Source organism: Meleagris gallopavo, chromosome 22 (assembly GCF_000146605.3).
Source record: "Meleagris gallopavo isolate NT-WF06-2002-E0010 breed Aviagen turkey brand Nicholas breeding stock chromosome 22, Turkey_5.1, whole genome shotgun sequence".
Lineage (NCBI taxonomy): Eukaryota > Metazoa > Chordata > Aves > Galliformes > Phasianidae > Meleagris > Meleagris gallopavo.
In genome coordinates, this window is record NC_015032.2 from 1,311,916 (window position 1) to 1,325,830 (window position 13,915).

At 40.3% G+C, this 13,915-nt stretch overlaps 1 protein-coding gene across 3 annotated transcripts in view; it reads left to right on the plus strand.

The window, feature by feature from the left end:
- The window catches only part of LOC104913979 (ubiquinol-cytochrome-c reductase complex assembly factor 1), a 55,999-nt gene that overhangs the window by 27,041 nt on the left and 15,043 nt on the right, over positions 1–13,915 (plus strand). For all 3 annotated transcript variants that reach the window (XM_010722259.3, XM_019622070.2, XM_019622069.2), the window contains exon 7: positions 600–708. In XM_010722259.3, coding sequence (XP_010720561.2) covers positions 600–708 — 109 coding nt within the window. The remainder of the gene's footprint in view (positions 1–599; positions 709–13,915) is intronic.

Here is a 13,915-nt window from a genome sequence, read left to right on the forward strand (position 1 = left end):
AAAAAAGTAAAACAGCCCAACCTGGTATTCTCATTAAGATCCTGCTCACAAACTTGTGATTTCTTCTAGCATGTAGGGGGTTTTGCCAAGTGGTTGGATGTGTATCCTAAGACCCCTGTAGATGAAATAATTTAGGATATTGCTAATGTGAGTTTGGGTGAAGTCTGTAACCTGCTTAAGCTTTCACTACTTGGCTAGTACAGTCTTTTCCAGTATTTTAGTATACCAAGCTGAATTACAGCTGGCTTGTAGCCTAGGATTAGAAAAGACATTTGTTCTTGCTCTAAAGGATGATATGTTCTTAAGGCTGTGGAATTTAAGTTGCAGTACTGCTTAACTAGATTACAGTGCTGTCAGCCAAAATAGAATCCATTGTCACTCTTCCGTAGCTGGATTGGCCAAAATCCAGCAGATACAGCCCTCGAGTACAGAATGAACAAGTTTATGATAGTTGTTTTTTAGAAAATCTTATTTTTATTAACTTGATGAAAAAGCACATACTGTAAGAAGAATCTTAAATGAGCTGAAGCTGATTAAATGTATTCTTTAAACTTGAAGAAAGACTAAAAGCTATGGATGTGGTGTTTATGTTCCTGCAGGATGTGTCTGGTGCGAATGAAGCAGGAGGGTCGAGCAGGAAAATACATGTGTCGCTATATCGTCCATTGCATGTGGGAGGATGTTGAGCAGCGTGGCAAGGTGATGGGGGTAAGTTAACTCTGGTGTTGGCGATCTTGATGACTGAGTTCCTGCAATGAGTTTGTAATTTTGCATATCTTGGAAGAATGCTTAATAATAAATCTTAAATGTAGCTACACGTATATTTCTTTATGAGCTTAAGCTGGTGCGAGTGGTTATCATCTTGGCCACTCGTTCCTGCAGCTGTTGTACTGAGCCACTAACTTTGTTTTGATAACTGTATCATGGCCTGGATGAGATGATGATTTGCGTGAAAGTAATTAATTTTTCAAATATTTGCCATGTGATTACATAAACAAGGATGCTGCTGTAACAGGATGGGCATTTGGGGATAGGAAATAAGCAGCTCGAGTAGGAAGATACATCACTAGTGCCAAGCTTACAACTGCAATTTAAGTCATTCCAGAAGAGCTTTGAATTTTCTCTGTATCCAGGATGGTGAGCAAAAGGAAGGTCGAGGGACAAAGCTATTATGTTAAGTTCCTGCACGTGACTGTGTGCTTTTCATTAGTTTAATTTTCATTCCGGATTCTTAATATATCTAGTCCTCATTTCAAAAGAAAAGAGTTAAGGAAAGCTCAGCTCCAAGGATAGTTGATTTGGAAGTTTGAAAGAAGAAGAGACTCGGTCTTCTTGGTCTATACTATGAGCAAGGTTATGCTAGGTAGTTGTAATAGTTGTTTCTGACTTTGTAGTCTGTAAATATGTTTCTCCTTCATCGTGTTGGTGACAGTCTCCAGTATGACAGTGGTGGCAATAGCCTGATGTAGTTGAGAATATCAGTATTCAGGATGCTTCTAGTGAGAGAACAGGGCTAGGAAAGGTCTTCTGTGATGCTGGAAAAAGAAGTATAGAATTGTTAAATTATTGTATAGAGGTTTGTCTGACAAACAAGGAAATTAACAAGTGAGTTTTTATGATTTGGTGTGAGATCACACCAGTAATTCAAGAAGTTTTCTTTTTGTTGATATTCTGTTTTGCATGTGGTCTTCAAAAGCATTGATTCTGTTGTAACTTCAGTGATTCTATTGATTCTTTTCTTTTTTTTCTTTTTTTTCCCCAATCTGTTGGAAATTAACTTTCCTTGTTACAGATTGGTTTTTAAGGTGGGTCTAAATTTAGGCATCTTAAAATTTCTGGCTACATCAATGAGCAAGACAAAAAGAAATGGGAATCCTTCTGTCTTGGTCAGATGCCATGAGGTAGTGTGCGCAAGCCTGGGCAAATTAGATGATTGCTAGTACAGGGCATTCTTAGTAGCACCTTTTTTTTTTTTTTTCTTAAAGCTCTTAAAGTATTCTTTCATTCTAGGAGACAGACAATGATATAAATACTCATATAACAGGTTTCAAACAGCTGCTTTTGTGCAATGCCTGTTGGGCACAAGCACTTCACAGAGCAGAGGAACTGAATTAATTTCTGGAAGTCTTGAAGGCCAGATGGCAAAAATCTCGCATTATTAACTGGCTATTCTAATGTCTCTGTATTTACTTTAAGCATTGCAAATTATTAATTAGCATTCTAAACTCATCTTTAATTGTATTTCTCATGTATTTTGTTTTCAGTATTTCATTATCCTCTGCTTTTGGCCTTAATTTCCTTTCTAACCTAGTCCTGGCTAAGAGAGAGAGAAACAAAAACATTAGGAAACCTATGGTATGTGAAAAGTATGAGGAAAAAGATGGAATTAAATGGGAAACTTACATGTTTTTGTCCTTTTCCTGTGCCTTCCTGGTCATAGCAATGATTGTTTCATGTTTCAGAAGGAACTGAAGGCAGTTCAGATCCTTGATATGGGTGTAAATTTAAGGTTGCTTTTTTATAAGAGCAAACAAAAAAACCTACACCACTGCTCCCCAACCCTCCAAAAATCCCTTTGGGGTTTTTTGAACTCCATTTGGGCAGAGAGAGAATGCTACTTCTGGATAGAAAGCTATTTCTCTGTTCCTTTTGACACGGATTTTTTCCTAATATCAACTAACCTCAAATGCCATCACCTAGTTTTCCTTGCAGGGTTTGAAACAGCAGAAAGCAGTGACGAGAAGCAAAACTGTTTGCTACTCTTACAAGCATGCTGAACTCAAAAATGAAGCGTGGTGTAAGTTAGAATTGTGTGAAGTTTAATGAAGAAAGGGAAAAAGATAGAACTCGTAGTCTGTTCTTTGTGAAGAAAAGCATGTAACCATTTCTGCAAACTGAATTATTCCTTTGCTCTCAAAATTCCCCCCAAAATGTTTTAAATGAAAAGAAAAAAGCGTCTCCTTATATTTTTCATCCAATCTGGAGCTTCAAACATTAATAAATGTTTACAATAATTGTATGGTTGCTGTATGATGCAACTGTGAAGAGTTCTTAAGTTGTTTGAGTGCCATTCATTCCTTGCTTGACAAGCTAGGCGTCTTTTCAGTTTGTCTTTGAGTTTAAATTTCACAATCTTTAATAATGATAATGCAACATAATAGCAAACAGGCTTGGATTGTAATAATATGATTCCTGTGAATCAATCCTGTTTACATTGGTACCAAGATAGGCTTTTGGCTGTAGCCTAGTCCTAACGTAGCTTTTATGTGGCAGTAGCTGATGCTTAACCAAAGTATGTACACATTTAAAGTCTTGATCCCACAAACAGCTCCATCTCTGCATATATTTAATATAGTTGAACTGCACAGAGGCCCACTGATTTTAGTTACACTCCTTGTAAGAGAAGGTAAACTCCTGAGGTAACAGCTAACTAGATGAGGTACTAAGGGTGTGTAAGAAAGTATGGTGAAGTGTGCTAGATAGTAAACTTGGAAATCAGGACTGCTCTTTTCCCCATACTGTTTGTGAAGGTACAGCTTACATGATTGTTTGATGTTTTTTTCATCTTTTAATTATTCCCAGTCTTTCAATCATTAGTTTGTCAACTTTGAACTCTTTAGTTTCTTCAAGTACTATTTATTGTGTATTGGATGAAAATACTTTGATGCGTGGATGGTCAAAGAGATTAGCTGCTCCTCTGCTTCTGATCTCCATTCCTCTCCTCTGTGCTAGTGATGTTAGCCTACCATCCCATTCTGGCCAAGACCCCACACAGGTGACTCCTGTTTTGTCCCTGTCTGCTCACCTTTCCTTGCTTCTCTTCACTGCACATGCACGTACTGAACTCCTTCCTCACATCTCAGCTTAAGCAGTTCCAAGGGGCAGAGAGGATAGGTTAAGGACACTTACCCTCAATATTAGGTTCTGCCTATTAGTTCTGATATATTATCCTTAGTGTTTCATTTTAAATGAAGTTGAGGTCATGCTTTGCCTTCTCTCATGCTCTGACAAAACATTTGTGAGCCGACTGAGGAATATATGTAACAGTTACTTATTCTCAAGCAGTTCAGTCTTGCAGTCAGTATATATTCTGCCTTCAAAAGAAGGTAATTAAATATATCAAAAGAAGAACAGTAGATACAAAGATGATGGCATTAATGTTTCTCTGCTGATGATTTCGGATTTCAGAATCTGAGCCTTTCTCAGAAGTAAATCAAACAAAAGGACATTTTCCTGAATTCTTTTAGGTCGCTAAGCTATCGCCTGCACAGCTCCCAGGTGAGGACATTCTATACCCAGCTTTTTCTGTCCTGCAGTGTCTCAGTGGTCAGTGTTGAAGCAGACTGGCACACTGCTGTATTGTGGTATAAGGGACAGAGCACCTGTATGAAACTTGCTGCTTGGATGCAATTAGCTGAACTTGCTGACAGGCCAGGCTGCAGTTCTTCAGCTCGTTTTCATATCTAGCAGCAATTCCAGCACTTGGTGTAGAAAATGGATATTATATTCCTGAATTGATACTGATGGTTTATTAAAATATGCCATCTGCTCTTAAGTACACAAGTTCAATGGAGCCGAAAGTGATAGAATGCCAGGCATTTTAACTGCTAATTTACATCAGCCCCAACTCCAAATGGAGTTTGTATTATTTCAAAAACTGGTTGTTAAAATTGCTGAAATCTAAATCTCAGCTACAAAGTTTTGGGACTTGTTAGCCTGAGCTCCTTCAGCACTCCTGAATGTCGGCAAGAGTCAGAAACCAAAACTTGACGCAGCTGTAAAAACACACGGAGAGCCTGTGGCCTCAGCAAATTCTACTGGTGCAGGCATATTTCAGATATAAATTTTACTCTGCTGTCCCTAGTACTAATGAAGTCAGTTTCTTTTGGTGGGTTTGCAGCCAGGTGTGTCCAGTTCTGTGGCTAACCAGTGCTCTTTACTTAATTTTTCCACTAGTGACATTTCTATCAAACTTTAAAAACAAACAGAAAAATTGGCTTGATGCAATGGCTCCAAGTGTTAATAGTAACATTAGGCTGGGTACAAGGCTTCCTTTCGATCCTGCTTTGCCAGAGATCTCCACCTTGTGGCTTGCACTGAATAGATTTATACTCCTCAAACGGGCAGATGCTTCATCCATTTGTAAGGGGAATTCAGGCAATACTGGACATTGCTGCTATTTGTCTTCCTATGAGAGTGCTTCAGCAACCTAAATATTAACCCGAGTCAAGTATTGTTGCAGTAACTGTATGTAAAAGCAGTTTTTGTGGGTCTGAGTATATTTGAATACCTTTAGATGATGCAGCAGACCTGATCAGAAGGGCTTTGGGATGCTGGAGTTCCATGGAGTAGAATTTCAGCTGATTGACAACAGAAGTATGATGGTTTTTTCTTTAAAGGAAAAAAAAACAGCAAGTCACTCAAAAGAACAACGAAAACTGATGCAAATCACATGCTGTCTTAAATGCATCAGTCTTTGTCCAACTACATGCAAGCTGCTCCTCTTGGCAGCAGTATTCTTGTGTGTTGCAGCATTGTGCTTCTGAAATGAGTGAGACATTTTCAGTGCAAAAGAACAGTTCCATTTTATAACCGTACATGTTCTGAAAACTGCAGAAGAGATAAGAACGAGAGGGGCCGACAAGCCAGGCATGCCAAACCTGTTTTAATTTATCTTAATCCCACTTTCCTGTTTTCCCAGCAGAGCACTCAGGACCCCTGCCCCCTTCTTTTTCCAGGAACACATCTAGGTGTCTTTTGAATTCATTTATTGGCTCTGCAGCGCATAGCACAATGCAGCCTTTGTTATACTCATAGCCAGAGCTGTTTATATACAGTGACCCATAATTTGCTCTCAGTTACATTGGTTACATCTGAGGTAACACCATCAGAATCAATAACGTGGTTCACATCAGTGTAACTGAGAGCAGAATTTAGCTCTGTAAACTTGAACACAATTTTGTCTTTTAATTGAGAAAAGACATTAAAAGATTAAAATATCGTCTTGCCTTACACTAACAAAACAAGCAAACAAAAACCAGCCATAACTTGGGCTTACATCCTACATTACAGGACTTGCCTAAACGTGATAGAGTACATTTCAAGTTGTTATTTTTGTGGAGAATTAAAAGTCTGACACTTACCTAAGAACTCAGAAATCACATCAGAGTGAGACCAGTATGATTCTGGAATGGCTTTCAGAGATGAGGACATGGCATAAAGTTGACAGCATTTCAAGATTGAATTCAAACTTTGTACTGACTGAAATATGCTGTTGATTCACCCACAGTGCTTGAAAGTTCAGGAGGTCCCTTTCAGGCCAGTCTTTTAAAGTCTCGTGGGAAATCATGGGTAAGATGGGGAGATGCTCAGAACACAAAGTACATTGTTATGGGAGAACAGGAGCAACAGGAAAGTGTGATTTTGTTTTGTTTATCAGTACAACTAAGAGGAAAAGTTGAAACTTCAAATGATCCGTGCATTTTTAAATATGCAATGTTAATAGGACGTTTTAAGGAGAAAAGTGTTAGGATGCTAACAGCTATATTCACAGAGCATGAAAGCCAAGCTGTGTCAGTTCTGTGCACCACTCGTGGATCCAGTAATTCTTGTGCTCTCTTGGTTGTTTTTTGTTACCAGAGCTCTTCATCCGCAGTTGGTCAGGACAAGAAATACAGAAAAATACATTTACTGACAGTTCTTTAGTCCAATATCAGATGATGGTGTTTCTTTTCTCTCTTAAGAAAATAATCCACACATAAAAAGTTAAGCATTAAACTTCTCTAGGTAGACAACATTTGTTTAGAATGTAAAATACTGTGGACCTCAAGATCCTCGGCACAAAAGAGCATTGCCTGTGATTGTGTAGAGTGAATGTATATACCTTTCTGGTGGTTGGAGCGTTCTTGAAATTGCAGTTGTAGGGCCTGTTTACTTAGCAGTGTGAGAGCACTGAGATGAACCAAAGAGACAAGTCATGTAGAAGATGGGATTTTTGTTGTTGCTGCTGTTTTAGCAAGATAAAGCAGCCTGCTGAGGGTCTGGTGACCAATGGAGCTGCAGCAAGGCTGTATGCATGGAAGGGGGGAGAGGATCCACCAAACCCATACCTGAGGACAGGATGGATTGCCCTTCGAGAGTTCAGGTTTTTCTCCATTGGCTTGAGAGAAAGGCTGGCTGACCAGTTTGAATTGGATGCTAAACTTCTGTCTAAATAGGAGTGAAAAATACTCCAAGGAAAATGTTTAACATTCTAAACAGCTTAATAGAATAATTTACATCTAGTTATCAATATTGTATTTGGAGTAGGAAAGCATGATGGGGTCACACCGTATCCTGAGAGCTACATGCTTCAGAGGGAAGTTGCAAACATCTGTTGTGTGCTTGGGAGTGTGCATGAGTACAAAATGATTGACTGTTATCTATGCAATAGAGCAGTTAGTTAGAGCTTATTTAATAAAAATAAAAATAATTTTAAAAAAGAGATACTTTCCCCTTACAGGTACTCTGAAATCTTGAGTAGGTGGCCATGAAAATTTCAATAGATTGGTTACTGTCATTGGGGTTTTAACTAGGGAAGCCAAAAGCGTGTGTTTTTATGTCAAATCAAGTAAGATGGAATGTAAGAATCTTTGGCTTGTTCTCAGAAACTTTGTCTGTGGTGAAACATTGTTGTTCCTTCATCGATAGGACACGAACTTTGATTTCTTTGCCTGCAGTCACCTTCAGAATGTCACTGGGAAGTGATTTCAGAACACCAAATTGAAATTCTGACTTTGATTCTGATGGCGTGAAGTCCACCAGCATATAAAAGAAACAGGGATGCAAGCAGAAAAGGAATGAAGTATAAACTCTTGATCACTTCTCAAAAAGCTCCAAAGCTCACCGTAAACTTCCATTAGCTTGTCATTTAATCAATGAGAAAGAGAACCAGACACTGCTTCCAGAGTATACTTAGTATAATCTGCTTTAACTGAAATATGCAGGAGGATGTTTGTGTGTGGAATGTTACCTTGAAAATACCCAAATCATGATGAAGCCTGGCACAGGTAGTGTGGATGGTGATAAGAGCTTAGCTTTGCCAGGTTGCAGAGGTTAGAAATGGGCTATGTCACGGAATCTGTTTTTAATGTAGTTCTAGAACCAGGGTCTGTGGGACTAACATCCCTGAGGGTCTGAAATAGGCATGTTTGCTGCGTGCCAAGGATACCTGGCATTGAAATCAAGGCATAATATATGCTTGAGTTATTTCCAACTGACCTGCCTCAGTTTGCTGTAGAATTTGACATAAAAATTTTAATTTCAGTTTCCCAGATGCGTTGGATGTTATTGCTGTACAGCAATGTCCTTGGTCTGTTTTGTTCCTTCCTCTCATGCCTACAAGAACTACACTGGAAGCTGCCTTGTGCCTTTTCTAGAAATGCTTCTGCCATTATTCCCCACATACTACGTCTGTGAGACTCGCCTGCCGAAACTGATTTTACTGTGCCATGGCTGTAGGCACTGAGTGCTGCCTTGCACTCCTCAAATTCCTACAGCGTAGCATAGCTCCCCAAATCCAGTGTTGAGCAACAGAACTGCTGCTCACTACAACTGTATTATTTTTCTTTTGACAGCATAGCGATGACAGTGGAAACAGGGAAGGGACCCATATCGAACCTGCAGCCATCTCCAGGCTCAGCAGAACTGGAATAGCAGTGAGAAGTGGCTCAGCAGTTAGGTTGTCAGTGCTGCCTGGCTTCTGTCATTGCTCTGTGTATCACTCACAGTTCAGCTTGTGCTTTGCCTACAGTCAATGCAAAGTTAAATAACACGGTGTTGTACTGGGTATTCTGACATTTGTTATCAACCTCCTATCCTTTTGGATTTTGTCCCAAAATTCCACAACCAAGATCAACTGATCTGCTTGGCTAATTCTTGTGAGTCTCTTGGAAGCAAAGTATTTCATGTTATGAATGTAGTTCTTTAATAATATTAAGCTGCTACAAGGAAAACGTGTCCACTTTTAAGCAAAATATCTACATCAGTGTCTCTTCTAAATCAAAGCATCGAGAGTTCTCAGTGCATTTTGATTATATTGTTGCCTGTGATTTTCACTGCGACTAGAATGTCACTGATACCTTCTGCTTCCTCTTCAAAATCTGTATGATTTAACAGTGAGATTGGAGTGCTGTGTTGTGCGTAAATTCTGGACTTAGCTCTCGGGTACAAATGGCGCAAGTGAGATCTGTTTAGTGTTTGGGATCTCTTCTCTAACCTTTATTTTGCAGAAGAATTAGCAACTATTTTTGATTCCTGTGTTTCTGAGGGAAAATGTGAATGCAGCTTCTCAGGCTACTCTGTCTGCAGGAGAGAAAGGGGCACAGTTTGAGAGATTGTTTTCTCTGTGACTGGCAGTGCATTCAATCTAGAAGGATCTTTGTCGTGCTTTAGCAATATCTGTACAGTTGTGGTGATCAGCCTTTACCTGTGCTGCCTCCTCTTCTGTAATAAAAATGTAGTGATGCTGTTTTGATTGCCTTCCTTGCATGACTGTTTTTTTTCAGGAGCAGCAAAGGTAGAAGTTTACTTCCCCATTTATGATTCTCCTTTGTGGTGAATTGGCTGTCCTCATTTCTGTTATGCCTCATTTTGGCATTTACTTGCAGTCCATGGGTAATTACTTAAGGTCTAATCTCACCAATTCTGAATGTTTTCTAAATGCTTCACCAAGGGAGGGTTGTGCCTGACCAATCTGGTAGTCTTCTATGATGGATTGGCAGCATCAGTGGATAAAGAATGCCAATAATGTCATCTACCTGGACTTCTGCAAAGCCTGTGACATGGTCCCCTGCCACATCCTTATCTCTAAATTGGAGAGAGATGGCTTTGAGGGGCGAATAGTTTGGTGGATAATGAATTGTTGGGATGGTCACAATCAGAGGGTTTTGCTCAATGACTCTATGTCCAGGTGGAGGCCAGTGACAAGGAGTGTCCTTCAGGGGTCTGTGCTGGGACTGGTACTCCTTAACATCTTTATCAATTACATAGATGTTGGGATTAAGTGCACCCTCTGCAAGTCACCTTGATACTAAGCCGAGTGGTGCAGTTAATATGGCAGAAGGAAGGGATGCCATCCAGAGGGACCTTGATAGACTCAAAAGCTGGGCCCATGTGAACCTAATCCCGGGTATGTATACAGACTGGAAGAAGAACTCTTTGAAAGTAGTCTTGCTGAAAAGGACTTAAAGGTCATGATAAATGAGAAGATTAACATGAGCCAGCAGTGTGTGCTTGCAGCCCAGGAGGCCGACAGCAACCCTGGGTGCGTGGTGGGCAGGGATGTGATTGTCCCGCTCTTCTCTGCCCTCGTGAGGTCTCAGCTGGAGTACTGCATCCAGGTCTGGGCCCACAGCAAAGGAAAGCTGTGGAGCTTTTGGGGAGGATCCAGAGGAGGGCCATGGGAACCTCAGAGGGCTGAAGCACCTCTCCTATGTACACAGGCTGAAGGAGCTTAGGGTGTTCAGCCTGGAGAAGAGGAAGCTGTGGGGAGACCTCACTTCAGCCTTCCAAGATTTAAAGGGAGATTATAAGCAGGAGGGAAATTATTTTTTTCATGAGTAGATGGTAATAGTACAAAGAAGAATGGGTTTTAAACTAAAGGAGAGAAGACAGATTAGGTGTCAGGTGGAAGAGAGAGTGAATGGTGAAGTGCTGGAACAGGTTGGCTTGATGGGACCCTGGGCAGCCTGATCTAGTGGTTGGGAGCCCTGCAGCGGGTTCCCAACTGAGGGCCTTTGTCATTTTTTATTACCCTGATTCCTGAATTCTTGAACTTCTATCTTCCCTTTTGGGAGCTTTTGCCTGCTTTCATGTCTCTCATGTCAGCATGTCTCGTACTTCTTTCCTATCTCTCATTTTGTAGAGAAATTAGTCTGTTGCTGTACCATTTCCTTTTACTTGTCTTCTGTTAATTCTCTTTGTTTCTTTGCAGGACATTTTTCTTTATGTCACTGACACATCCTTGCTTCCTTTTCTTTCATGTTCAGCTAATCAGTTTAATAATCCATTTAATTCAGCTAATAATCATCAGTTCCAGTTATGCCTGCCATGCTGCTTCACTGGTTCCATGGTCACACTGCCTCTGTTCAGTATGCTCCTCCAGCAACTTTGTATTGCAGAGGTCCACAATGAAAGCTTGGGATCTGTCCTCCTCTCTGCTTGTTTCAAACCTACACTTGCAAGTTGAAGCATTTTCATGGCTTTGCTTTTTTCAACTCCAGATCATTTTTTTTTTTTCTCCTTCAGTTGCTTTATTTCTCTACCTGAACACTTGCTTTTAATGAGGGGTCCAAAACCAGATAGAATATCTGAGGTGCAGCCTGTGCCATGTACAAGGAGATGGTCACTTCCCTAGTCCTGTTGGCCATGTTATTTCTGATGCAGACCAGACTGCTGTTGGCCTTCTTGGCCACCTGAGCACACTGCTGGCTCATGTTCAGCCAGCTGTTGTTCATGACCCCAGGTCCTTTACTGCCAGGCAACTTTCCAGCCATTTTTTCCCCAAGTCTGTACAGCTGCGTGGGGTTGTTATGACCCAAGTGCAGGACCTGGCACTTACTCTTGTTAGATATTATGTGACTGGGCTCAGCCCATCTACACAGCCTATTCAGATCCCTCTGTAGAGCCTTTCAACCCTCAGGCAGATCCACTGTCCCACCTAACTTGGTATCATCCAGAGACTTACTGAGGGTACACTTTCTGCTCCTGCAGATGGTTCTGTGCCAATTGAATTGTACAGCTCCTTCATAGTTCAGGTCTTAAATTCTGCTGCAGATGCAGTGTCTTCATGTTTGCAATGCACCTACTGCAGTGCCTTGTAGCCTGGCTGGGTAAGTGGGTTGCGAATGTTTATATTTTTCTGTTAGAACTCAGTTTATTTTTTTGCTTCATTTTCTGACTTCTGCAGCCCATTTTACCTGTTTATAAAACTTTCAGTACTGTGAAGCCCTTTATGACTGCTTTTGCTAACAACTCCCACAGTAAAATAAATGACAATGGTCATGGAGTGCAAATATAGAGTATTCGAGTAATTTCAATGCTGTCTTTCATGCTTCTTTACTGTCTTTTACTTTCATATGAGCAATGATATGTGATGCTTTTGTGCACACCTAGACAGACTTCTGTTTTCCATTCTATATTGGGAATCTCCATAGATTCAGTTATTTCTGTTCCCTTTTGTTTTGGGGCGCAAACACCACTTGCTCAATCTCTATTGATATTAAATAGCTAATTATCATTACACTTCTGAACTTGAATGTTGTTTCCGTGTTCAAAGGGCAGGAAACAATGCAAAAAGTTAAAACAATATTATCAGAATACCAGCATATCTGATCTTAATCTTAGTAAGGGATCTCTATTTGTTGCTTGCATCATGTTGATTTTCAGGTTGGTCAGTTGGCCTTGTGGGCACAAGAACAACTGCATATACAAAGGGATATTTGTCTTGCATTGTGGGATAATGTAGATGGGAGTCTGGATCAGTGAAGTCTTGGTGTATGTAAAATAAGCAACACTGATCTGAGTTGATTTTCAGATGAATTGGGCATATCTATCAAATGTAGGTGGCAGATAACAAAAAGCTGGCAGGCCTGTGAATGGTGGTTGTTTTGAGAATGTTACCTGAATGGTAAATTCATTTGTCTAGTTTGTGATAAAGGTATTACCTGCTTTCCTACTGGTAGTTTCTATTGGTAAGCTTCTATGTGAAATCTTGGTTTTTTAAAATTGAAGAAATGGTGGAGACCGTGTAGCTGGTGGAAGTCCCTGGCTGTAGCCCCCGAAGACAGCTTTGTACCAAAGAGCTGGAAAATAACGTGATTGAGAGCATCCTAAATTTACCCTTTTCTATTCCCTGCTTAATTCTGTACTTGATGATGGTCCATATGCAGGTTTAATATGCACTTGGTAGGAAAAAGTGCACAAGGAAATTTTTGCCCTCTTAAAACCCTTGCCCGCTCTTTCAGGATCTTCTGGAAGTTTATTTATCTACAGTAGCATCAAGCCTGGATGAAATGCTGAAGTGAGATGGAAAGCTCACAGTATCTTACCGTGCGGCTTTTTCATGGTTTGCTTTCCTCCTTTGCCTTTTACTTGAGGGCAGAACTAGGGTAGAGAAATAATTTTTGTTCGCTTCTGAAAGGTTACAGTAATAAAGAAACTCTTGTTAACATCAGAGTATATGGCAGGCAGGAGTTTTCACAGTCTGGCATTGTTTATTTTACCAGCAATTTGGAACCTTCTACACTCTTAAAATATTGGCAAGAAAATATTTAACTGTTAACTATTCCGTGGCATGCGTATGCTGGAAGCCCTGGGGAGGAGGAGTGCTCAGGGAAATTGGGTTTTTCTCAGCTTATGATTGAAACCAGAAGGTGCAGGATATTGGTAGAAGGTGAAAGCACTGCGACTTCAAATTTCAATTTTACCCAAATGTACGAGTGATGGCAGAATGTCCAACAGGCCACATATAGACAGGGTTGTGATAGGAGAGAGCGGGGTGTCTGATGGAGCAAACACAACCAAGCTTAGATGCAGCAGAAAGGAATTTCAAAGATAGAGTGTTTGCATTTGTCTTGGCCTCTGTTAGTAGGTCAAGATTGTAGCAGTACTAGGTATTAGCATTAAAGTTTAGGTTGGTTAATTGCTTATTAATTGCATGGAATCTAACAATTGCCCCTCCGTTCTGAAATGGAATTAATTCCTTTTTTTTTTTTTTTTTTTGTGTGGAGAGGTTTTTTGGAGAGGAGAGAGAACAGCTGCTTTGGGTGACTTGCTGCTACCAGAAGAAACTTGGAAAGTCCTTGGAGGAGGCATTTCCTTATTTTTTTCCCCAGGGAGAAATAATTATTTGCTACGAGCAGGATCATTCTTCTAG